This window comes from Pundamilia nyererei, unplaced genomic scaffold, assembly GCF_000239375.1.
Source record: "Pundamilia nyererei isolate P.nyererei 1_Seehausen unplaced genomic scaffold, PunNye1.0 scaffold00356, whole genome shotgun sequence".
NCBI lineage: Eukaryota > Metazoa > Chordata > Actinopteri > Cichliformes > Cichlidae > Pundamilia > Pundamilia nyererei.
In genome coordinates this window covers 429,759-456,417 of record NW_005187757.1, presented here as the reverse complement: position 1 = coordinate 456,417, position 26,659 = coordinate 429,759, and the positions used below count along the sequence as shown (strand labels likewise).

The 26,659-nt window shown below is 37.6% G+C and overlaps 2 protein-coding genes across 5 annotated transcripts in view; one reads left to right on the top strand and one right to left on the bottom strand.

Moving 5' to 3' along the window:
- Nucleotides 1-2,165: 2,165 nt before the first annotated feature.
- LOC102203234 (DNA damage-binding protein 1-like) lies at nt 2,166-20,428 on the bottom strand. Of its 2 annotated transcripts, none has more exons than XM_005752402.2 (13): nt 20,383-20,428; nt 17,520-17,668; nt 17,111-17,227; nt 16,501-16,722; nt 16,184-16,298; nt 15,815-15,912; nt 10,323-10,481; nt 9,113-9,196; nt 8,554-8,670; nt 5,867-5,969; nt 5,075-5,150; nt 4,880-4,988; nt 2,166-2,364 (listed from the first exon to the last, which is right to left on the bottom strand). In XM_005752402.2, exons 2-13 carry the CDS (start codon nt 17,559-17,561, stop codon nt 2,182-2,184), a joined length of 1,425 nt encoding a protein of 474 aa, XP_005752459.1. In that variant the 5' UTR covers nt 17,562-17,668; nt 20,383-20,428; the 3' UTR covers nt 2,166-2,181. The 2 variants fall into 2 exon arrangements, with proteins under 2 accessions (XP_005752459.1, XP_005752458.1); XM_005752401.2 differs by lacking the exon at nt 20,383-20,428 and adding an exon at nt 18,806-19,017.
- Nucleotides 19,861-26,659, top strand: part of cfap70 (cilia and flagella associated protein 70) — a 28,983-nt gene continuing 22,184 nt past the window's right edge. For all 3 annotated transcript variants that reach the window (XM_005752404.1, XM_005752403.1, XM_013915744.1), the window contains exons 1-7: nt 19,861-20,138; nt 21,814-22,000; nt 22,256-22,351; nt 22,940-23,022; nt 24,388-24,462; nt 25,374-25,565; nt 25,698-25,880. In XM_005752404.1, coding sequence (XP_005752461.1) covers nt 20,067-20,138; nt 21,814-22,000; nt 22,256-22,351; nt 22,940-23,022; nt 24,388-24,462; nt 25,374-25,565; nt 25,698-25,880 — 888 coding nt within the window. In that variant the 5' untranslated portion in view covers nt 19,861-20,066. The remainder of the gene's footprint in view (nt 20,139-21,813; nt 22,001-22,255; nt 22,352-22,939; nt 23,023-24,387; nt 24,463-25,373; nt 25,566-25,697; nt 25,881-26,659) is intronic.

Below are 26,659 nucleotides of genomic sequence, written 5' to 3'. Positions count from 1 at the left end.
ATTGTGTTACTGACACGGAGAAGAAGTTCTAATCAATTTTTCCTCAATGTGAGATACAAACTGAGAAATGTTACACTGATAAGTATGAGTCAGTTTAACACCAGCTAAAATTGCCAGACAACCAAACAACCAACCTTATTCAATTCAGAGTAATGGTTGGTGTTGTAGAGGAAGAGGCAGTGTACATTTTGACCAGGTCAATAATAATAATAATAATAATAATAATAATAATAATAATAATAATAATAATAATAATAATGGATTGGATTTATACAGCGCTTTTCAAGGCACCCAAAGCGCTTTACAATTCCACTATTCATTCACTCTCACATTCACAATCACAAATTAACCTAACATGCATGCCTTTGGACTGGAGGAGAAAGTTGGAATACCCAACTTTGCAGACATGGGGTGAACTCCAACAACAAAACTTCCTTCTCAAAGATGAGCGTCAGTCATACAGTTTACCTTCCTTGTTTATGCTCTGCTGAAAATATATATCTTTAACGACAAACCCCATTAGTGTGGGTGTATATGCTTGCTGAGTAAAAGCACAACATCAGGACATACAGCATCAATGTGGAAATATAAAATTACAGATGCCACAAGAGGCCTTTTCTTTAAATCATTTTAAAATGTCTATTGCTAAACTTGATAAGCGGATCTAAACATAGAAACAATTTTGAAGATGGAAAATATTCTAAGCTTTAAATTATAAAGGACATCAAGTTAAATGCCCTGGTATAAAATCTTTAATTCACTGTCATTAAAATTATTTTAAAAAACAGCCTTTTAGTATCACACATCAATCTGTACAACGAAGGTCAAACATCTAAATTGGTCATTACTACAAAGAAAGCTTTGAATAAAATGACAAGAAAAGAAGCTTTTCACTTTTTAATTAAAATGGCCAATGAACTGCATTGTAATGGAACAAGGCTACTCAACAATGCAAATATAATGGATAATCACTGTCCAAGGTGAGTACTCGCACTTTAATTATATTAGAGGAGAGCATTAGAGTCCTGTACACACCTTTAAGCCAACAGTGACTTTCTGGTTTACACAGATTTTTGTGACGCACACAGCAAACCAGCTGCTTATTGATGCAGCCCAAACATTATTTCAAAGCCTCCGTTTAAGACTCTTCCCTCTGTCTCCGTTTCATCATTTACGAACACCCACTGCAAACAAACACAGTGTTCCTCAAGCAGCCCTGGTGGCAAGCTTTACAACTGTGCATCCTTCTCTTCTAAACTACTGTGAAATAGTACATACATTACTGCAAAAGGGCCAAAAGACAGTCATACAAGGAAACCAGAGCAGCAACGTGAAAGAACAATAAAAAGTAACTCCACTATCCTCCTGCAACATATATTAAATAAAAAAATAAAAAAAACATAACTGTGAGACTAATGAACTACTGGGGATAGAGTCAATTAACCTTTGTTAATAAGCTTCCATACCTCTGTTCTGTTGGGCATTGCATATGCAGTCAAATGTATCATATTGAATATTCAAATAACGTGAAAGTAGTCTAATAGTTATATAGAAATTTCTTTACGAAACATTTGAGCCCAACATCCTGAATTAAGAGTTCACTTTTTATTAATAGGACAAGATTTAAGTCTCTGCACTCAGATAACTGAATAGCATTAACTGCAGTATATAGCTTTATTGCTCAAGTGAATCTGTATCGAGGTCCCAGTGAAAATGATGAGATTGGACATTGGACATGCTTGTGAACTCGCAAGCTGCTCATATTTGCTCACTAAGGCTTTCCATGATAATTATGCAGCTAAATGAGCAGCCAGTTGGCTTTGTGGAAAGACTGGAAGTAATAATAATAATAATAATAATGGAGTGGATTTATATAGTGCTTTACAAGGCACCCAAAGCGCTTTACAATGCCACTATTCATTCACTCTCACATTCACACACTGGTGGAGGCAAGCTACGGTTGTAGCCACAGCTGCCCTGGGGCAGACTGAGAGAAGCGAGGCTGCCATATCGCGCCATCGGCCCCTCTGGCCAACAGCAGTAGGTGGTAGGGTAAAGTGTCTTGCACACAACGACCAGGACAGAGAGCCCGGGGATCGAACCGGCGGCCTTCTGGTTACAGATGCGCAGTGGGTTTTAACAGTGAATAAAAAAAAATGTTAATAAGTCCCCATTTTTGTCCTACCTGATCTGTTTGAGCTCTCCAGCTAGGATCTGCAGGTAGTAGAGGGCTCGGCCCACAGCAAGCACCACTTGGGTGTGGTTGCACGCAGCCACACTGATGTTCCTGCCCTGTGGCTCCTTCCATTCACTCACCAACGTCTTGCTGTCCTGAAGCACCAGGCGCACAGAGCCTGATGTGATCTGGAGAAACATTATTTGTTATTTGGTGTTTCCACAGATGACAAAGAAACTGTGAGCTAGAAAGTATTTTAAAGAATATCTTATTGCACAGAATATCTTAATCTATGAAAAACCAAAGAGGTTTCATCCTTCTAATTTTTTACATAAAATTTCCCATCTAATGAATTCCACTGATTTAGCACCGTTAACATATCAGATGCTAAGACTGCTTTAAAACACTTCCATTCATACTTATAGAGCTGATGCTAGACTTAAAGATAAAAGATAAAAGCAAGATAAAAACAAATGAAGACAAAGCAAAGGCTTCAGTAACATGCTTATTAGAAAATAAAGCAAAATCATTTTGTAGAAAATAAAGCAGTTTAACTACAATACAAATGTCAAGAAATATAGTAGGATTAAAAGAAACATGAAGGATGAATGGCTGCCATTTGTTTGCTCCCAGAAATCACTTTTGTGAAACAACAAAACCAAATGTCATTGTAACATATAGTAATGATATTACTATTGTTGTAACGGTTCATTTCATTGCATTTGTATTTCACATCCCACAAAAGTCCCTGAGGTTAGGTAGCAAGACAAATGCAATGTTTAAAATATAATGGTGTATTGTAAAAGGGGAGTACTACTATACAGCAGTGAAAAAGCAAGACAGGACAAAGGAGCTGAAGAAGCCCTAATTACAGACTGCAGCAGGTATAAACCTTAAGAAGTGAAGGTAGTGCACTGTTTAGACAATGCAAAACCTCACGCTGCAGCACAAATACAGTTTGATAAGAAAAAGAGAAGAAAAAATAAATAAATTAATCATGCACGGCAGTAAAATGCAACACTGTTGTAAATACAACGGCAAATTAATGCTGCAGAAAATAATGTTGGGATTTAGTGCACGGAACAGTATATAAGTGAATTATTTTATGCTCATTTTAAGTGTGCTCAGTGCTGCTGTTTATTACTAATGTGATGGTTGCACATTAGAGAGCTGTGTATTCTGTGTTATAGCATCTGCACTTCCAAGTGGAACTTTTGGAATTGCAGTAGATTAGCATCAAGTATAACAACATTTAGACTTTGTTTAAAATTACCTAATGAACTAAAAGGACATTCCAGTGAGAGAATAATGCAAAGTTTGCACTGTTGTAACTTCACGGTTGAGCTTCATGTGATGTTAGTAATGTACAGCTCAACAACTTGGACAAATAAAATGAAGAGAATCTTTACTGACCTTAAAACATGCTGCAAATAATCTACGAAAGCGTGAGACAAAGCTATCCAACCAAATTATGAATTAGGCACAAGTTACAGCGGTGGTTCATCCACGTATAAAGAGAGCCACTTTTGTAACACAGAAAATCTGACTTTAAGATTGACAAAGCTCGCTAACCCAGTCTTGCTTTGTAGTGCACCCCTTTGGAAACTACCTATGTATGATATGATGGTTAATCATACTGGTGTTTGCAATGGCAAATAGACAACATAAGCATCCCTCTGAAACTGTGTTTGTTGCCACTTTTAGGTGTTTATGTGGTGTTTTACTGCTTCTGAGAGAAATATCAGCATTGTTTACCAGCTCCTTTTTCAGACTTTTTGCAGTTTCGTGTAAGTATGGTAGTGCATAGTTGGCTTGTCTGAGCTTGTTTACTGGAATCAGCTGCCTAGAGCTTTTATTGTGACATTAATTAGAGCAGCGAAGCACATGGCCTTTGTGCAGGATGTTGAACCAAAACTAATGAGCTAAAATAAGGCTAAAAGCTGCAAATAGGTACCAAGTCAGCCATTCATTCTGAGTTTAGTGCTATGAGCATGTTCATGGCACACCGAGTAATTAGGTAAATAATAATCCTATGTTGACAATTTCCTATTACAGCAATATTTAATGTGAATTTTACAAACTTTCAAATTTGGACACTACCACTAAAAATTAACACAGTCTTTAGTGTTCTCATGTCTCATGTCACCAGTGCCATCTAATACTATGTTGTAGTGTCCTTTCGGGACAACCCCTCTATCACTGGTGGCTTTAATGCAAACGTAAGGAAAACTCAACTGAAGGGCCAAAACAATGAGTGGCGTAGCAACACTCAGTCAGATAATAACGTCAAAATGTATTCAATATAAACACATGAAGTGTACGAGTTAGTAAAAAAAAACCCAGCACTGAAATACGAGCAGAGTTTTCATAACCTAAAGATTAATGGTTGAGGGTGTAACATTTGGCAGAATTCCCAGCAGGATTCATCCACATTTCCAAAAGGGAGGATGAAACTTGAGATTAAATGAAGTAAAATATTTATATTAAGTATAAAATACATGAAGTCTTTTTGAACTCTTCACATTCAGAACTGGCCCTTTTAATCATGCATGATTCAGCTCCGCCAAAAGATATGTTATTAAATGGCACAAGGCCACAGCTGAATAATTAATTTAGAATTTGTGAAACGAATTCTTACTTTCCAAAGCATGAACAGACCCCGTACTTTATATATAACAGATATGTGCATGTGTGCATACAAACCTGAATAAGTTGTTGGTGTGCCACATTTCCACAGTAAAATGTCTGCTGGTTGTCAACAAAGCCTGGAAGCTCAGTCTCCTCAACTTCCTCACCACTCAGCATCAACACTCTGGGGGGGAAAACATACTCTTGAGATAAGATACGCATTTTCAAAATTGACCCTGTCCTTATCTGGCATTCTGCACAAACGCTCACCGTGTCTGACCCACAAAAGACAGCACCAGCATGTCATCTGTCTCTCTGCCTGCCTCAGAGCGGAGAGGCCACAGACCTTGAAGGGAATTTGAGAGTGTTAGACTGAAAAAGTTACTTTCAGCACCAATTTGCAAAGAAATAAAAGAAATGCAATATCAAGACGGTTAAACTATTCCATTTGTCAAATGTTAACATGTTGGAGGATGTACAGGTTGCAAATCACTCTCGAGGAGCCATTGATTATCTAAGTAAATAATTGCCTCTCATAAAAGAGGCCAGGGGCAAGAGCCAGCAGCTAACTCTTTTAGGGCATAGATGGTCGATAAAGAGCTATAAACTAACAAGTGTGAGCAGACCTTAACTGGCCTGTGTGTCTCATTCAAGCACCGGAGAAGAGTCCTTTGAGAGACACCTAATTTTCTGGGATTAAGAGGTGTCTGCTGTCGTTAAAACCTGACGAGCTTCCTAAAATTGTCTGCTTACCATAGCAGACACTGCAGAGCACTTTGATTTTCTAAATTAAAACAAATGCCTCCAAACCAAACCTTGGCAATGTTCCTGTTATTTAGAAAGTGCAGAGGGAAGACCTATGACATTGGAGCCATCTGTTCCTGTTCACGTGCCAAACCTGAATGAGCAACAGCTGGCATCTTGGCCAGCAGAGGCAAACAGATGTGCGGGGTGAAGTGGCTCTACTCTGAAGTCAGTAGAATATTAAGGTCCAAATAAAGTCAAGGCTCGAGAGGGAGATGGCTGATGAGACACAGACTTACACACACAAAACACACAAACCTTTGATTCCTGGCAGGTCAATGCTGGCATGCTCATGAATTCCAATGCCATTGCGGATTATCCGAAGAGAGCCCTCTTTAAATGCACCTGAGCATGTCACCAGCTGAAAGCACCAAAGAGAGACATTAAGACAAAGATTGAGATATGTCGCTTTCCTCCCCCTTTTTTGTCAATTAAACAACACCTTATTTCTGCTTCCAACCAACTATCATGTTTTTGTAAAGAATAAATCCTTTCACACAATCTATAACTTTTTATATATTCTAACACATCATTCACATCTGTAACAAAACTGTCCATTACAGTCACTAATCACAAGGGAGTGAGCAAAAACTGCAAAGATCTGAACTCAAGGACATGACTAATGGGACAAGAAACATGAGCAGTCAGTCATACCATTTTACTCCCAAATGAAGTCATTTAAATAATATGGCTATGTTGTAGCGATGTCTTCATGTTTCAAAGACCCCAGCAATTAACTTGCTCACTGCATTGTTGTTATAACTATTCAGTTAATCAGCGATTAATTTTCTCCATTAGTTTCCAAACTGTAAAACGTGATAACATTAGGGATGCACAGATATATCAGCCTTAAGTTGGGATTGGCTAATACTGGGTGTGCTGAATGTTATGAGCCAATTAGTAGTCAGTAAAAGATATCCATCTGCTGCTGTGGTAGCTAAAGGTTCAAATTCAGTGTAATGAAGACATAAAAGACTCTGAAATAGTTAAATACTTTTGTTCTTTGTGAATACGGTATTAATGGGCAGGAACACAAAAACAAAAAATAACAATTTCATAGCTTAAAGATTTTGTACTAAATGAGTGCTTCAGTGCCAAGAGAAAGCAGTTTAAAACAAACAAACAAACCCCCCCAAATGTTAGTATTTTGGTTAAAATTCAGTCAAGACACATTATTATCATTAATGCTAAAAGACCTAGTTTAAGTACTTGTCATAAAAAGTCATAAAAGTGCAGAAATCCTTCTTATACGGTTTCGATAGTAAAGCAGACATCAATACAACTAAAATGTAGTTTGTAGAAATTGTGAACTGGCTCACAGTGGAGCGTCTCTGAGACTGCCATTATAAACATCACGCTGTTGAGATCCAGCAGCCTGAAGGTAAATAACTGCCTGTACAGTATGACTGGAGAGCACCAGAATGTTATTTATGCATCCAGTCATGGTACACTAACAGGATTAATACCAGAGCCTGCATAATCTCAGCGTCTACCACCTGCCACCCAACAGTTTCCTCCCAATAGAAACAGTCATGATGATCTTGGCAACCCACCTCGCTCCCTTGAGCATGTTTTCGAATGCCCTCACACACTAAGCCACACTCTCATGGGGCCGACTGCCTTTTCTTCTGTTGCACATCCATGAGCACAACCCCTATTATGATTTATCTGAGAGAGGTCGTGTTATATTTTCTCCTGCGCCATGTGCGTCAATCCTCTGCCATCTTAACTGCGTTGCAATGTGTTTGCATTAATTAACCAGGTCAAATGTTTTCCAGATTTGCAGCTAATGGCAAATTAAAACAATTGTGACTGGATTTATTTCTGGCCCTTGAATTAGAGAGAATGGATGAATGCAGGCAGTGGCTGATGCTGCGCTCGTCTGTACCCAGTAGAGTGGCTCAGTGCTCTAGTGGACCACTGCCTTTGGAACCACATCAAATACCCTGAGGCCTGGTGTCAAACTCTGCCAACAAAACCTTCTGCATCTCCCTGTGCCCCAGTGATTCAACACAAAGGAGGACAAATGTTCAAATTAGAAATTGGGTGGGTTTTTTTTGTGTCTTTTTTTGTAGCAGATACCTGCAGTTATGTGTTGAAGAACATGCCAAAAGATGGTTGCATTTTAACATAAGCATTATATTTTGAGAAATAAGATAACATTTTCTGGATTTGTGGCTCCATTTTAAATCTGGCATTACCATGCAGTACAAGCTAGATCACATCGTATCCCGAATACAAATGGTTTGATATCTGCTCAAGGTAAACAGAACTAAGCACACACAAGTGCTGAAGATGATGGATTGTTGGGATACATGCAGACAGGGACAGGGTCTTCACCGTCAGTTTGAAAGGGTGTAAATATTATTAGAGGAAATTACATTCACAGCAATCTGGCTTTGTGCAATGGAATAAGAAAACCAATTTAGGTTTGTGTAGCAGAGGTGCATTTTAACATCCAGTGTAACTGCAGACCAGCTAACCAACATCTAGACTCGGCTAGGTGAAAAAAGGAACCATACATAAGAAGAACAACCACATTACATACAAAGCTCACAGGAATCTCCTGAGTGCACTGTACGCAGATTTTCTGGCTTTTGCAAGTTTGTGCTCTGAGGCATTACAAGCTCAATTCTGCTGAGAAGAACACTGTTAACATGGCCCTCGAAATCGCTGCATTGGTGGTATAAGCCGAGACTCCCTGAAGGCTGTGACAAAGATGATAATAAGGAGGAAAACTCAGAGGGAGACTCAACATAAGGCAAGTGTATCCAGTGTCTGCTTGAAGGGTTTTCAGTAATCACCATGTCACATATAAACTCTCTAGCAAACACCCCCACCCAAAAAAATTAATTTGATTTTGTTACTGAATATGTGATGTAGCCTTTATTTGCTCTGAAGCTCTGTTTTTTCTAGAAATAAAGGATTAAGCTTGTGGATTTTACCTGGCCTTGGCCTTGCCTCTCAAGGTCAACCACACACATATCCACAATAGGGCCCAGATTGGTGAATGTCTCCATCACAGCCACGTATGAGCCTTGCTCATTGCTGTCCACGTTGAGCTGCAAATAAACAAAATTGTCTTTACAAAGGATGTAATCTGTACAATTTCCCCGAAAATCGCACACAGTATGTCAAATTACAATGATTTTGGAGGTTATTAATTCACTATTTACTATACTTGCTTATTATATTTAAATTTAGTAAACCAAAATGCAAACATAAAAATAATAGAGCAGAATAATGAAGAACCGAGGGAAAAAATTAATTTTCAAAATTAATTTCTGAATCAGTTCATTAAGTATTTCCATTGTTTAAAACAAGGTATGAAAAACACTGCAGGATTTATCACACATTTCTACACACATCTACTAAAAGTTTAACTTCTTTTAACTTAGTTTACCTTTTTTTTTTAACCAGAGGAAAAAAACCAGTGTGTTCAAAGTTATTTTCAATAACAAAAAACAAAAAACAAAAACAAAAAACGAGACTCTTTCTGCTTACCTTTACTAACTGGGAGTCGCCTAATCTAGAGCCCACAAACACAACACCGTTGTCCAAGTAGGTCAAACATTCAGCAATAGATGTCTGTCAGTGAAGGGACACACAAACATTTCAGCCTCTTGATCATAGCACAGTGGGGCTGCAATTTACAATCAGTTACATTTTAATCAATATGAAAATGACTTTGCTGATTAATCCTCTACCAATAATTGTCAGAACTTAGTTAAAAAAAAAAAAAAGAAAAGTCACAAATATAATGATATTTTTTTTCCATCTGAAATTAAAGATTTTGACCTTTTACACATTAAATCATTAATAAAAAAAAGAATTAACCTGATGATAAAAAAACCCTTTTTCCCCCCCCAAGTATAATCCTCTAACAGGAGGATCAGAAAGGTCACTTAAAGCACGACTGTTCAGCTAGAAAATTAAAATAACTTTGGCAGACAAAAGTTATTCATGTAAAGTGTAAAAAGAAAAGATTTTAAAAATTGAATTATTGTATTTCATAATTAAATGTCAGTAAATCTAAGTAATGTAAAAACAAACAATGTTTGTTATTAAATTTACCCATCACTGTGTACATGATTTTAGACATATTGACTTGCAATTAATAAAGCGTTCTGTCTGACATTTTAACATACAGCTGTTCCTACGTGTTTATTGAACAGACTTGTCCTAATAGCAGTAGACTTTATAATAATCTAAAAAGCAAACAGCTCCCAACTCAAAAGCACTACTAGAGTAAAACTAGAAGACTAGCAGGAAAGCCTTTTCCATCTCTAAACTCCTCAGAAAGTAATTAAAGAAAGGTGCTACAAACCAAATGTCGTCTGCCTTGAACATGAGCCTTAGCTTCAAGCACAGTATTGAAATACAATCATTACCTAAATCAACTTTAAAGGGATAAGTGACAGCCTGGCAAGCAAGCAACAAAGAGGTGAGATAATTTGTTCTTATCTTCTGTGCAAGTGTAGACAGATCCATTAGCTCAGGGGCATAAACCACTAAAAAGTCAATTGTAACAAAAGACAGCACAGAGATGATGAGAACAAAAAGCAGCGGTAAGAAAATCAGAAAGAAACAGAGAGGGTCGTTGAGCCAGGTAGTGAGAAAGTGATGGGAGAAATGCCCGAGGAAAGGCAGGTGGATAAACAGATGGAAGACAGCCAGCAATACTTCGGCCTAAAGAAAAAGAGAAATGAAAGACCTCTCCAAGCAGCTCCACATGCAGGTCTTTGAGCACCACTGTGCCGTCCATTAGCTCCTCCTTCTCCAACAGCAGCATAAAGAGACGTCCCTCCATGTCACCGAGCAGGTACCGTGAGCCATTGGGGTCCACGCGGTTGTGGCAGACAATGGTGCTTTGCTGTAAGCGAGAGCAAGACACAAACACATCAAACACAATATGACCAACAGTGGTCAGCCAACACCTATAAAAGCTTGATTCTAATAGGGTCCACGCTTTAGCAAATCAACCATTAGTCAACTATTTATATTTGTGTGTGCAGGGAAGTAGCAGTGCTCCACCACCAAAGCACTTCTTGGAGTATTAAAGAATTCAGTATTATGTGTACACCATTTTAGGTACATTGCAAAAACCTTTCATGTTACTTTAACAGATCTTTTAAATTACACATAGATATTGCACAGCAATACATGTGCAGAGAAGGAAGCTGGAAAACTAAGTTGTCAGTGCTCTCTGTTGGACAAACTTTGCAATAGCAACAGTATTTCTAAACACATATTTTGTATGCTTGTAGAGAAATATCATGTCACTGATGTATTTTTGATATGCTAATATTCCCCAGGAGTAATCTGAAGCCGACTGATTTATCAGCCATTCGTACAATAATGTAATGCCACTCTTATATTGTCTTATCAGTGTTTGCTGTCATAATGTATCATGCTGTTTAAAATATGCTTTCTAAACTTTGAAAAGGTATAGGAAAGGACTATCAACTGAGGCTGTTGTAAAATATTTTACAGTGCCTTCACTTTGAGGCTCGTTTTCAGCTTTCAGCATTGAGCTTTTCAAAAATTCTTACTCTAAACAAAACTGAGCAGCACCAAAACATGTTAGGAGATTCAAATAATACTTCAGATTAAAGCTGGCATTTAACTCCCGTAGTGTGACCGAGTTTCTGTTACTTTCTTTCAAAAGGAGATATTATTATTGTCAACGACTGCTGTATATGCAGAGTCAATTTCTCACTTGATCAAACCTTTACAAAACTCATTTTCGCAATCACCCAGCCTGTAGCATTACTTAAAACTTTTGTCAAAAACTTTTATTTTCACAGCTTTGCAAACTTGTGGACTCCTCTTGACTGAATGGCAGGTAATTAGCTGGTTAGCTCTGACATGTGAAACCAGTCTACTTCCTCACCAGCTACTGTAATGCCCTAGATGAGCTGAGACATTTTCAGCAGACCTCCGTGTTGGCAGAAGCTTTGGTGTTCCACATTCATTTTTCACTTTGGTGCTCCAGAGTGACAATTTATTAATTAGCTGCCAAAACAGTTCTGTTATACATCAAAGGATAAGCCTCTGTGTTTTCTTGATACTTTTGAAAGGAGTGTGTTTGAACTGAATACAAATAACATATTAGGTGAAAAAAAAAAAAACAAATTAAAAAAAATGTGGCTTCAATGATCACTTAACAACTTTCCTATTACCTGTTCCTATTCAAACACTAGAAAAGCTGGACAATGCTACCGTGCAGTTGTAGTAATGAAGACACGAGAGCTTGAATTAGAGAGGGAAAAAACCCTGACAGATCAGTAGGTCTGGAGGATGTTTTGAGCTATTGATAAGACATGAGAGGAATCTGTGTTTGAAGCCACCATTGTGTTGCATTTTCATTTGAGGTGTTAACTTAATTTTCATATGGTTCCAAAGTCATTTTAGAGGCAGATTTTGCAACAAGGAATCCATCCTGAAACAAACCCACGGACTTATTTGAGCAGTTATTTTGAAGAATGAATTACATGAACTTTGATTCCTCTATAACATGAAAAACTGATTTAAATGTTTCCTGTCCTTTGTTAAAAATATTGCTTTAAAAAACCCTTTTCTCCTAGATGTTATCATTTTCACCAAAGGATTATATGACTAAAATTTCTCTCTTAAAATGTCTGTGGTGGTACTGATACAGTTACTACTTCTTTTTCCATTTTTGCTTCTATTATAATCTGACATCAACTAAATAATCAAGGGGAAAAAAGCTAAAGGGACAGCATACTTTGAACAATGTTGGTTAGTTATGAATATGATAGTAAAGTGTATCCCAGTGATAGCGCTGCAGCTAATAAGTGCCAAGCAATGCAATTAAAAACAATAAAATGTCAGGAAAAGGGGAGTGATAGAGGACAATACCAGAAATGAGGCTCATGCCATCATGGGTGAGATGACACACCAGGGCCAGGAACACCAAGAAAGTATCCAGAGAGAGCTCCAGGATTTCTGCTGTACAGCGGGACCTTTTCTCAGGGAGAATTGGAAGTACAGTGGTCCCTTATTTATCTCAGGAGTTACGTTATAAAAATAACCTGCGATAGGTGAAATCTGCGAAGTAGCCAGCTTTATTTTTTACAATTATTATAGATGTTTTAAGGCTGTAAAACCCCTCACTACACACTTTATGCACTTTTCTCAAACAGGCGGGAACATTTTCCCACAATCTCTCTTGTTTAAACTCTCTCAAAGTTCAAACCTTCGTAGAAAAATAAGTCCAGAAATAGAATGAAACCAAAGATCAAACCCTGTTTTCAGGTCCAGAACATGGGAATGGAGCAGCTGCCAGAGAATTCAACATTAATGAATCAATGGTACAGAAGTAGAGGAAGCAAAAAGAATGAGTGAAGTAAAGTTGGAACTTATCTGACTGTTTTGTTTTACTAATGCGCCTTATAATCTGGTGCACTGAACAATCTGAACACAATGCGCTGTTAAAACCCCCTGAAAAAAAAAAAAAGCATGCGAAATTGCACAAAAAAAATCTGTGAAACAGCAAAACCGTGTTATAGTGAGGGACCACTGTAGTTTTTTTTCCTCCTTCACGTTGATCCTATACCTTTAAAATGTTGTGTTATTATACAAATAGATGTTAACAGACTACAAAATCCAGTAAAAACAGTAAACTTGGTAAAAAAAAGAAAAACACATTTTGAAATAAAACAAACAAACTTCCAAGCGGAGTGGCAATGCTCAGTTGTAGAAGAATGGTAGAAACAACCCATCATTATGGAAACAGGCCATAATATCAGCGATCAAAGAAGGGGAAAGAGGGAACAGAGTAGGTCATACAGACCCATTTCTAGATCACATATTATAGAATATTTACTTGAATAATTCCAAAAAGACCAGAAAATATTTGACAGATTCTGGAAACAGAAAACAAAAACAGGATTTTCACGCAAGACAATGTAAGGCGAGCACTGCAACTTGTTGATATCATGAGCAATAGTGGTTCAAAGTCACTGGCCAGCACTCTTAATCTACAAAGGGCCCATGACGCTGTACAAAGCCTATCTTAATCAGATTATTCATCAAAAAAAAAAAAAAGTAAATAAAAATACTATTTAAAATGGAATACCAATAATATGATGTACCTGGGGGCTAATATCCCAAAGAATCTAAAAAACTCTTTAAATTATGGCCACATCAAAAAAAGAAATAAAACTCAAATTTGACTTAATAGTGATGTAATTTAATATGATTTAATAAATGTAAAAGTTCTATACCGAAGATGAATATCTAGGTAATTAGTTGGGTAAAATATGATGCAAACTTCAAACTTTCTTGGGGACTTTGTTGGAAAATTTCCAACATCTCAGTGAAAACTACAATTTAGACATACATGATTTGTTTAGATACTTACAGGTGAAGCAACACTTTTATAGAAATGCTAAAACTATTGGGGAATCTGATAAGAGCACTGTTATTATTTGGGGCACTATCCACAAGAAACAGGTATCTACAATTTATACATGAATACAATTTCTCATGAAATATTCCACCTTATACATCAAAATCAAATGGGAGCAGAAGGCAAATGTCACGCCAACAGTTGACGATCGATTAAATATGTGAATTAAATGGCAGCTAGTGGAGAGAATATTCATGAAAGAATTTTATGTTTTATTGCTCCAAAAAGAAAATTCCTACAAAATAGCAGATATGACAAACAGTAACACAACCATATCAGGTTTTGAGATTGACAATAGTTTTGTTATTGTATATTTAAGTAATATACTCCCTGATTATTACATTCAAAACAAATATTTTACGAAAGTATTACTTATTGACAGTAAAAAGGAAATGATAGGGAAGTGGCTGGATAAGGAGCCACCGACTAAAGACTAAGCCTGGTTCAGCCAGAGGTTTTATCCAGTTAAAAGGGGAGTTTTCTCCTTCCCACGGCCACAAAGTGCTTGCTCATAGGGATTTGTCTGATTGTTTGTGGGGCTTTCTCTGTTTTATTGTAGGGTCTTCCCCTTACAATATAAAGTCCCTTGGGAAGACTGTTGTTGTGGTTTGGCGCTATATAAATGAAGTCAAATTGAACAGAGATAATGTTAAAAAAGCCCACTGTCATGGTCAACTACTGACTACGTGTGCCTTATTGTATTACTCCTGGGTTTTTTTTTGTTTTTTTAAAAGGGCCCACACGTGAGCCCACTGTGAAATTCCTAACCTATAACGAGATAAATATATGTTAATATTTCGATAGCTGGTACATCTTCCTTATTAATGTATCACAAATTCCCTGACTATCTACAGCAGATATATGATCAAGTGATTACCTATATACTTTTAAGACAAACAAGCTTTCCTGTTTCCAAACGGGTGAATTCATCAAAAGTTTGAATTATAAATTAACCCTGAAAAGTCAATAATCAATCATCCTTAAATTGGGGAGATAAGTTAATTATTAGGATAGTCAACATGTCTAGCAAAGATATTTGTTTTAAAATGAAGATAATGAAAACAGTGTAATTAGAAGATTCCTAATCTGAATGATTTCGAATTTTCTTTTCGTAATTCATGAAAATGTTCTTCTAAAGAGCAGCGAGGGAGGAAAGAACAACCTCTAATTATAGAAGCGAGAAACCGTTGAGGGGCTCTTGGGCCTTGAGCTCTTTTAAATGCCAGTAGAAAGACTACAACTAAATCTTGATAATACTAAAACCCTGAGGTATTGGAAGCTTAGCACCGATAAGAGTCATAACAAAAGAAAGCACATGTACACCTTAGGGTTTAAAAAAATATAACAAAACAATCATGCTTACAAAGTGTGATTCTGAAGACAGCTCTACAATCACACTCTTGATTTCACACCGTTTTATACACAAGCTTCAGATTTGGGCTCATGTTCCCAGACAAGCTCGATTTAATTAGTTTGCTTCCATCAGCCCAATACTAACAGCTATTTTGATGCATCACTGAATTAGATATAGGATACTTACTTGTGATAGAGCACTACTACCCGCTCTGCAAGTGACTTCACCAACTAACTCTATTTTGACTGCCCCTGGTACAGAAATAGTCTATTTGCTGAGACTTACAGTGCTTAGACTGTGGCTGTTAGAAGCCTAACTCAATTCTACATTATTGCAACTTAAATGTTTACCTAGCTTCTTTTGAACAGCTGAACGATCAAAATATCTAAAGCAGAAGTGTGCTATCTGTTATCATTACCTTGATAGTGGGTGGTGCAATGGCCAAGTATTTGTCTCCATTGTGGTAGGTGATAGACTCTTGTCCTATGATTATAGCTCCACCAAATGGCTCAGGGACTAAAATACAAGAACACAGACAAGAGAGTGATTATTCTGGGAAGTTTCTGCTATTTTGGAGATGTTTACAGCACAGAAGCTAATATCCTCTGCATTACCAGTTATCAGTAGTGCTGTGGGTTAAATGTATTCAACAATTGAAATTATTCACGACTTGTAAACTAAACTTACACACTTATGAACTAGCAATTCATAGCTCACATCCTTGTGTTTTCACACAGCAGTTTTCGTTATTATCACGGCTACATGTTGAGTTAAATAGTTGAAGTACCTGGGATCACCATTGAAGCCTCAGCCTCCACATTCTCCTGTTTCCAGGGGCCTTTGTTAAACTCCTTCTCCCTCAGAGAAACCTCATAGGTCTTCACATGGCGTCCCTGAGGGTCCTATGAAACACGACACATGGAATAAAACTGGTCACTAATTGCACTTTGCTACTGTGCATTGCTTAGTTACCATAAGCTTGAAACCATTCTCCCGGAATAAATAAATTAAATAGAAATGTCCCGGATATATGAATTTTTCAACATATTCTTTTTTTCCCATTTCATTAAAGGCACATTCCCACATTCTGTACTGCTCATGTACCTGGTAGATGAAACAAACAGTTGGAGCCTGGCAGCCATACAGAAAGTGAACGTCGATGACCTGGAGCTCCTCCAGTCTGATGTTGAAAGCTTTGAGCTCACGGTTGTCCCTGTCCAATGGGATCACCTTAAACAAGCCGTCATACAGCCGCAGGCCAATCATGCGGCATTCTGGGTCTACAATTCCGATGATACCCGTCTCTGACGGACGCCCAATACGATCCTGCAAAAGAGCATTGGGTTAGGAACTGTTTAGCACTGGGAGTGTATGAGAAAGCATCACATTATGTAGCACATAACTAGTTACATTTTTCCAGCTTTTATAGTCTAAGAAGTCCAAAATGTCACTGATATAAACCACATTAAAGAATACAAGAATTCTGAAATGTTACCTAACGGTGTTTACCAATTTAAATGGCAAATGGATAATTTAAAACAGTCTAAATTAAGATTTATTAATATGAATGTAGTGGAGCTAAAAATGAGTGAACTGCTGCATTCAACCAAGAAGAACAAAATACATACTGCCCTTCATATGAACACACCATAACAAATAGAATGTCCTTACAATGTGGCTCATGTCTATAACAATATTAGTGTTGTTGTCTCACCTGGACATTGCCATGGGCTCGGGTGATGATGTCAATGCTCTCCCCGGTCTGTTTGTATTCTAGGATGCAGGCGTTGTACTTAGATGTAAGAATGAACAGCAGGTCTTTGCTCTCACCCTGAAGAATGAGGAGGAAAAAGGCACCAGAGTTACATGTTATACACCTGATCAGCCTCTGTGAGCCCGATTAGAAGACAGTGCCTGCATGTGTCATATCCTATTTGTAATGTGCAGACTTTCACTATTTTTGAGAGGCAAAATTTGCACCCTACTTTGTAGATGATTGAGAAACACACCACAGTACAAATCATTTATGGTGCAGTTAAATATATATTAAATAACCAGACCACTAACTAGTCGAGCAGGAAAAATAATTCAAAGTGTTGCCGACTGCACACAAAACCCCTTACCTTGGGCCTGAAGAGCTCCATAACAGCAATTCTGCCATACATGCCCACTTCTTTGACGGGCCTCAGGCCCTCTGCTGTGACCACATAGATTTCCAAACGTGTGTTTTTAGCTATGAGCAAATTGAGGTCTTCAGCAGAGGTGAAGTGACCTGCAGAAAAACAATGGTTACATTATGTTCAATACACTGGTTTTAATGTGAGAGTAGTGGGCACACAGAGAAATTAAAAATGTCCACAAATATCACTAAATTGGGGCATAAATATTCTGGTGCTTCTCAAATACATTTACATATCAGCTTAACTGCTGATTTTTAATGTCTTCTTTAGTCTTTAGCAGCTTAAAAACAACTTACAAGGAAATTATCCAACTTCCTTAAGTGTTCTAATTTATCACAATAAGGAAAATCGCAAACGGTTACTTGTGTTCAAAATGGTCTAAAATAATATATCTTGGCCAAACTGGTTCATTCCATTATCTACTCCAACAAATGTAACTGTGTCAGAGTCAGTGCTACAATCAACGACCTACCATGAAAAGTAGTAATTTCGCAAGTTCTTTAAACATCTTTACTCTCTGATTGCACTTGGCAGTATCAATTATCAGATTGCTTAACAATAAAAGTAACTTGTAAGTAGATTTCACGTCTAGACTATTACACGTGAGCATTCATCTCAATTCGTCACCTCATATCATCTCGAGGTCTCTACTATCGCCATGAAAAATAAAAAGAGAGTGAACATGAAGAGATGATGCATCCTACGCAGCCATTTCACGAGTGCATGTCAAACTGTAACTTTAATGTGACAGAATTCCTATTGGTCTAGCCTGAAATACAAAAAGACAGCAGCATAAGCGTCTCTATGAGCTTTAATGCATCACGGTTTTTGTGAATCAAATGAACGAAAACGTAATCTAGCATAACTCGTTTTAAGTGGGGCACTAAGTCTGTGTGATATGCTAATGTTTGTGAGCAGAGGAAGCGCATTTTGATCCGCTGCAACTGACGTGCAGGACACAGCTAACGTTACATCAAAAAGAAGAAGCAAGAAAAAAAACGTCTGCCGTGTGTATGTTAAAGCAGACGTGACAAGAGATGTGTGTGTTGAGACACGCATACAAACGAGCAGAACCTATGTGACAAGTAAACCGTTGACATAGCAAAACAAGAGCTAGCGGCTACTACAGGCCCGTTTGGAGCACTTTAGTTGTAGCGCGGGAGCAAAGCTAACATGCAGGTGGCAAATGTTTCCTTACTGCACAACGGCGAAAAACAGCGCGGATTTACCTGTGATGCAGGCGTTAACCGCCGTAGGTTTCTGGGCTGTTACAACGTAATTGTAGGACATTTTTGACAAAAACAAAAGACAAACACCAGAATAGTGTTTAATCTCTCTCAAGTGACAAAATCATTGATAATAAAGCTTCCGGAAGTAGAAAGCTGAGCTCTGTAGAGGTCTGAGATTGAGCGCCGCTAGCGACGCGGAGGACTACCAGCAAGGCAATGATTTTATTTATTTGTCCAACGAAATACGCGGTGCGTTACACTAAACGGGAAAAGCATTAGTCAATCGCTAAAAGAAAATATATTCATATGAAATGTACAAATAAATAAATAAAATGAAAGTACAACTCTGACCACTTAGGTGATCAGTAATTTAGCTTATATAAAGAGCTGTAACGCTGCAACAAAATGGTGTTGATATTTTTTTTAATGTTGCAAAAACTATATAAAACGGTCTCTTTTGATACATCCTGCTCGAGATATTAAATTTTTGCAGTTTTATGGGAAGAACACAGAAAAAGCAAATTAAACTCCCAATGCCAATATAAAATGTGTTCTCGCCCTCAGAAAATGGCTAAGAGTCCTTGAATGCACTCAAGGTATTTCACACACAACAGCTTAAAAACGAGTGCGTCACCAGGATGTTTCCCCTGTAGTGAGCAGTGACCCCTGCTGTCTCACTAGTACTATTACAGAACAAAATGTTTCCTAAATGTTTTCCTGAATAAAAGCGAGTACAAAATCGATTCTCTCACATGTGTAATGCACCGAGGGTGAAAAGCAGTATTTGCCTGTAATACGAAAGATATTTCTTTAATATTTGTTTTTGAATATATCTTTGCAGAAGACTAAGATATCTGCGTTGAATGACGCTGCATTCATGTAATGACATGCATAATAGGCTATTCGTGTACTATAATATTATAATATTAGCTGAACCTCTCACAAAAAAGCACTTTGAAGACAGGTACAGTGAAACAGGGCACTACTTTTATGAGTTGATTGAGTACATGTATCCATGTATCATGCTGTGCTTTGTTGTGTGTTGTGGTATATATGAGCACATTAGGACAGATTCCTATCAACCGCGTCGCTGAACTGGTAACAGTAAACTTGAATCTGAAGTTAATTTTGCCCTTCTTGTTGTATATTGTTCAGCATTTTCGAGTTCACGTTGAACCCACCATATCAGAGCCGCCGCCTGTGAGCGACGAGAGGTATCGTTGCCATGGAAACGCGTCCCCGTGCGACAAACTGACCTTTAATGGAGGCTCCAGGAAACACGAAAAGACACAGCATGAGTATAAAAATACATATAAACCGTGGAAATGACCTGGTAAGTCAACTTGCCGTTACTTAGAAATGATCCCCATAAACCTGTGAAATTTGCTAACACTGCGGCATAACAGTCTAACGGAAGTCTAGGTACGTGTTGTGTATGAAGTTTTTTTTTACCTTAAAATTCACGAAGCAACAAATTACCTTTATAACCCAACATTACCGTCCAGCAGTTCCGAAAGAAACTTTGAGGTGTTCACTTCTAAGCTGTTATTGTTTGACAGTAAAAGATTATAGCTCACCTTAAGAGAGCTGTAATATTCCTTTATTCATAGAACCTGGAGTGCAGTATAGGAATATAGCATGCTATATATGTAGCTATAATTTTGTTGCAGTAGATTTCATCATCCTTATGTTCGTGCGATTCAGTACAGTACATATATACAGTATGTAGGGATGAAATATATAGAGAATGTAATTTATAGAGAAGAGGAAGTCATCTATAATGGACAACAGTAGAAACCCTCTCCACGTTCTGATGGCTGGCAGGTACCCTCTGTCCTCTCACCCCCCACCCATTTATTAGTTATCAGTCCATTAAAACAGTGAGCAAGTAATCTAGTACTTGGAATGTTGGTAGTTCAATTCCTGGACGTTCCAGTCTGCATGCCAAAGTGTTCTTGGGAAAGGCATTGAAGCCAAAGTCCATCATCCATCAGTGTGTGCGTGTTAGTTTGAGGAAAAAGTATTTTTAAAAAGCGCTTGTATGAATGAGGCACATGGCAAGTAGAGTAGAAATGTGCTATGTAAGAAACAGTCCATTTGCAATCTTTTATTGTATTGTATTGTGTATCCCTCTTTTGAACTTTATTTATTTATGACTGGAGGAATGTTTGCTTTTTAAATGGAGCTGCTGGATATCTATATCTGGATATCTGTTTAATTGTTTTAAGACTTCTCAATAAGCTTTTTAGAGCTTCCCAATGAACTTGTTCTCTTTAATTGGTTCGGTTTTTTATCATTACATGAAATTAGAATTGTGTTTGTTAAAAAAAGAAAATTGCAAATATTTTAGGTGGCTATTCTTTTTCTTTCTCCTTGTATTGTTACATAACTTTTACCACCACTTACCACCAAATATATAAAAAAAATACTCAAGTAAATGGGCAAATATCAAAGTAAAATTTAACACAAGTAGCACTTGGTTCAAGATTATTTCGTTCAAGATTGTATGCAGTTATGTAAAGCACTGAAGTTAAAATTATATTTTAATAATGTCATAGTAAAATGTCAGTCAGTTTTCATTCTCATCATTGACCATCCATCATTGATCTAATTAGAAAACTCAAAGTTAGCTTATGTGTATTTGGGCAGGTCAGCTCGCTCTATATTTTCAGTCCCATATCTCATAAACAGTTGTTTTCTTATCAGCAAAACTGCTTTTAGCACACAGTCTTCTTTTCTAGTTTCAATTCACATTGACTTATCCAAAGAGAGGCATAAAAGCAAACAACTTCCCGAGTTATAGGTCTTAGAAGGCTTTGGTAGCATGCGGTACTAATAGCTTACATGGAGACTGGTGGAATATACTTTTGATGTTATGCTAACTACATTTTACTTCTTCAACAAGTATCTAAGTAAATTTAATGTAATTAAAGCTTTATTTTAAAATGTGATATAATCTTAAGCAAATGTTTACAGCTTGCTATGTATTTCTTTACTTTTCTTTTTAGCAATCAAAAAAAGGAGACAGCTTTCAGAGTTTGGTGCGGGTTGAGTTTGATGGAACATTGCTGGGAGAGTCAGATGAGAAGCAGGGTAACCCCATGCAGGACTTTATTGACTATAAATTTACCTGCATCTTCCGCTGTCCAAACGACGCTCAGGCTCTCAGTGACATTGCCCAAAAACCCATTGTATGTAAGTCGAGATTTGAAATATTCTCCTGTCTCTGATAATATGATGAAACTGAAAATGGCACTAACCAGCAGCTGAAACAGTTCATTTCATTCTATTTTCTTTCAGTTTGATCAACACTTTTTTTGTTGCTTTTTTTTTTTATTACATTTTTGTTGTGAATACCTTGTGTAATTGGTGACAGGAATCTCCTTGATAACCAAACTTGCTAAAAATGTCCACTGTTGTGTTTAATGTATATGGTTTTGTGGTGGTCAGTGACAGTGATAGAAGTCCTGGCTGAGGAGAAGAATGATGAACCAAGACAAGTGCCTCTGGGCCAGGCTGTTGTTGACCTTCTACCACTGTTACAAGGTACAGCTATAGCTATCCGGTCTTTCCATACCAGATCAGTCAGATCTGACAAAAGTTCCCACCTGGCTTCTTCATAATCAGATGACTTATTTATTGCTCATGAAAAAATGTAAATTCATACTATGAAAAGTTTCTGAATTAAAGGCCCTGGAAGGTGGGTTGAAATGTGGTACATTTTTGAGCCCCTAACTTCATAACTGTTGGAGCTAGCCATATGAAACCTTCAAAGCTGCAAAAACAAATTTAAGCTCTATTATAAACTGAAAACAAGTAATTTTATTTTCCCTCACTTAGAGTATAACACTCCAAATGCAAAATCTAGTTTTAATTTGGCAGTTGTTTTTTTTTTTCTCTAACCAACCTTTAGCATCAGTGTACCTACAGTATCTACATTTTCTTAATTTCTGATACCGGGCTCATGTTCTAGCAGTGATCCCTTTTCAAAATTGGTTTCTGATATAGTCAGCATATCGTCCCAGCTAACAGCTGCTTTGTATGGAGGTCAGAAAAGCAAAAATTCATTTCAGAGAGCTTTTCTTAGCAGAGCAGAACTTTCATTTGTTAGAGTGATTTTCTCTTTGTCTTCAGGTCAGTGCAGTTTCTCATCCACAGTCTCTGTCAATTCGGTGCCCAACCTCCGGGCCAAATCTGCCCAGGACACCGGCCTCAAGGTCAGTTGAGGACTCTGCAGTCATTCTCTTGGAGACCCAACGATGTTTGTAGGAACCTGCTTTTCAGCATGTCTCACTTTTCACACATGGTTGCTGTATGCATACAGCCGGCTGTAGCTTTTCAGCTCACAGCCCGACACACACCAACACAACAGCACAGATAGCACAGACTTTAAGGCGGCGAGGCGTGATTCCGGGTGCCGCTCAGGTGCGTCCGCCTCCCCTGCAGCGGCGCTGCAGACCACGCCCCGCCACACACCTTAACCTGGTAAAATACACATTTAGACAGAATTTTGCAAATATCTATTTTTCATTTTTAGCAGCATAGTGCTTTTTTTCAGGTCAAGGCTCCAAAATCCCAAAGGTGATATAAGGGTGGTGGCTCACAGCATCTTTTGTTTGCTGGATCATTTTAGTTCAGCTGGGTGTCTTTCCTTTTGTTATATTTCTTTAAGATTTAAAAATGTGTTAATTACATAAATAAAATGTAACTTTCTCTGTAGCACTTCATGGATTTCATAAGCAACACACCTTAGTTGTTCACACAAAGCATAAAGGTAAAAAACAATATATACAGTGTTATCTTCATTTTAGATGTCAAAAAGTATTTGCGGCTCCCAGCGTTTTTGTTTGCATGGAAACCGGCTCCAAATGGCTCTTTGGGTGTTAAAGGTTGCTGACCCCTGGACTACACTCTCTGCTATTTTTACATAGCAAAGTAACCCAAATAAATTACAAGTGTTTTTGTGTATTTTTTATATTGACAAAAGATTGAACATCTTTAAATGCACTTAAAAACAGCACTGATCAGACATGCTTGCATATAGTTCTGACTGAAAAAGTGAATCTAGACTTAAACAATTATTTCTTATTATATTATTAAGTCTAGATTACCAACACAGACTCTACAATTATTTAGCATCTATTGCCTTTTTTCGATGGTTACAGCTAAAGTACAATTTTAAACCAAAACAAATGCCACAATTTGAGACTATTTATTGTCTGGTCAAAAATAAGGCTCCCAGGCTCAAGCGGTATCTGGTTAAAAAAAAAAAAAAAAAGTTTAGTATTTAGTATTTTTAACCCACTGACAGGTTGGGTTGAGTATATAAAAAGAGATTCCAAATATTAGTTTTGCAGACATTTTAAAATAATGCATTCAACACATTTGGCAAAGCCTAAGAAGCACACAGTGTGTTTTGTTAAATCAATACTAATTCCAGACATGTAGACACTTTAGTTATATATGAAATGTGTAAAATAACAGCTAGAAACAATAGAAAGATAATGGACAGTTGAAAAATAGAATTCACAATTTAAGTTTTTTTTTACATTGTTTTAAGAGTGTATCCATATTGCCCACAGTTCCCCAACAAAGATAGGAGTGCAACCAGAATGAAGCAAGGATCCAGCCAAGCAGTTTTTAAATGGAAAATGAAGGTAATCCCATTACTCTACAGGGACAGTTATAGTAAGCATAAATAAAATATCCCTCAGATGAGCCTTCAGGGGTTCAGGTCTATCTAAAAGTCCCTGCGCCCCCTTAGTTGAATTCTACAGATTTATGACTAGAAGTCCAAATTAGTCATAGAGTTTGGTAAAGAAAAAGTAAAATACCAACATCACAGGTAAGTTGCTGCTCAAAATCAGTTTAATAATTCAGCTAACAGTAGCTTCATCCATACAGCAACGAGCATGACATCGGAGGGTATTAACTCTGGTGCCCATGCAAGTTGGACTTTGAGAAATACCTCTCGCTTTAAATGTGGTATTGCGGTATTATAAATTAACCAACAGCTTTTCTAATTAACACATTCATGGTGAGAAAGCCAAAGACCGGCACTTCATTTCATTTATCATGTGAAATGCTATGCTAGCAAGGTTCAACTCCTAATACTAAACAACCTTGTTGTTAGATTACAAATAAAATGTGATGTGCATCAAATAAAATACAGATAGAAATACAACAGATAAAAAGTGCAACAGGCCAGAAAAAAACAAACTAAGCTGTATAAACTGTTAGTGAGTCCTCTTATCCTTTTCAGTGGCAATATGTTTTTGTTGGTTTATTTTGTTATTTGTTATTGAGGAACATGTTCGTTTTAAGGTGTTGTTAAACATAAGTATTTTTTTTGCTGGGTTATGATAAAGAGAAAAAAAACAGCCACTTACATGGATTATATGTTAAATATGTGAATTTACATATAATGATAAAATGAGCTTTCATTGCACTCAGGAAATTGTTTAGTGTTGTGTATTATGGTTTGAAAAGCACTTAGAACCTAAGGATTTGTATTCAGTATGGTTAAAGCAGTATATCAATGAAAAATATAAACTGCTCTGCTTTTTAGGTGCCTACCCTCGATGTGAGTGTCAGTGTGTTGGATCCAATACTGTCCGAGGCTGACCTCTCAGCCTCTAATCTACTAAAGGTAACTTTGGAGACAGCCTACTCTGTCCCAGACTCATGGATGCTGCCATCCGGCCCTGCTCCCACTACCTTCACATACACTGCTGCCCTAGAGATCCCTCTTACTGCAGACGTGAGTGTTATACTGTGCTTTTTATGTGGCCTCTTAAGGCATACTGCTCTATTCACACTAGCTTAAAATGTCAATCTTTCCAAGGGTGATGCGTTTTTGACAAATATAGCTTTACTACTGCTTTGCTCCCAGCAAGACCAAGTGCTAGTGTTCCCTGAAGGGCAGCTGAAGGCAGGGGGGCAGGGAGAAGAAAAGGAACGTCAGAAGAAGAGGCCCCATAGGGACACACTAGCTCCAGAGAACCACTTCCTGCCTGGAGTCTTTTTCAAGCCAGAGGAAATTGATCAGGAGGATGGTGAGCTGACTGCTCGAGAGGTAAATACAAATGCAGCTTGCAGATACTACCAATAATATTAGCTGGAATGTTGCAAAAAAAAAAAGAAAGAAAGAAAGTTAAAAACACTCTTAAAGTGACTTCGAGATTTGATAATCAGTTTTGTTCATCAGTTTCTTACCTGTTGAAGTTCAGGGTGTGCCTGCTGAGGTGGTGTCAACATTCACTCAGCTTTAACATCGCCCTGGGTTCTCGGCCTGCTTAGCATTACCATTCTGTCTGTACAGATGCTTGCAAAGCAGCATAATGCTAACACAAGTTCCTGGATGCGGTTTGCACTTTACGATTGTGCTCTTGTCCTTTTGTGCAATAAAAATAAATGTAATGTCCATATCCGTACTACAGACCGTGCCATTTATTTCCCTTTTAAAAAGAAGGAAATTAAGTATTAATTTGCACATATGAGACACATGGAATTTTAGATTGGGATTTTATCGTATTTGCTACATCCACTACATCACACTGATGTAGAATTCTGAAAAACAGACAAATTTTCATCCATCAAATGTGATATACGTGTCATTACAGGGTTAGACAGACACAAAAATTAACAAAGATGGGTAATAAGGATCAGATGAACTGGATCAGATTCTAACTATCCCTGTCCCTAACAGGGACACCAACCTTTAGCATATCCATCCATCCATCCATCCATCCATCCATCCATCCATCCATCCATCCATCCATCTTCATCCGCTTTATCCGAGGCCGGGTCGCGGGGGCAGCAGCCTAAGCAAAGAGGCCCAGACCTCCCTCTCCC

Bases quoted from the DNA above. Each gene is read 5' to 3' on its own strand.
- LOC102203234 (XM_005752401.2), bottom strand. From the start codon at position 18,866: ATGTCCTACAATTACGTTGTAACAGCCCAGAAACCTACGGCGGTTAAC. The intron at 17,669-18,805 runs GTAAATCCGCGC...GTTTTTCTGCAG, and splicing joins GGTTAACGCCTGCATCACAG to GTCACTTCACCTCTGCTGAA. The intron at 17,228-17,519 runs GTAAGGGGTTTT...CTCATTCTTCAG, and splicing joins TGGAGCTCTTCAGGCCCAAG to GGTGAGAGCAAAGACCTGCT.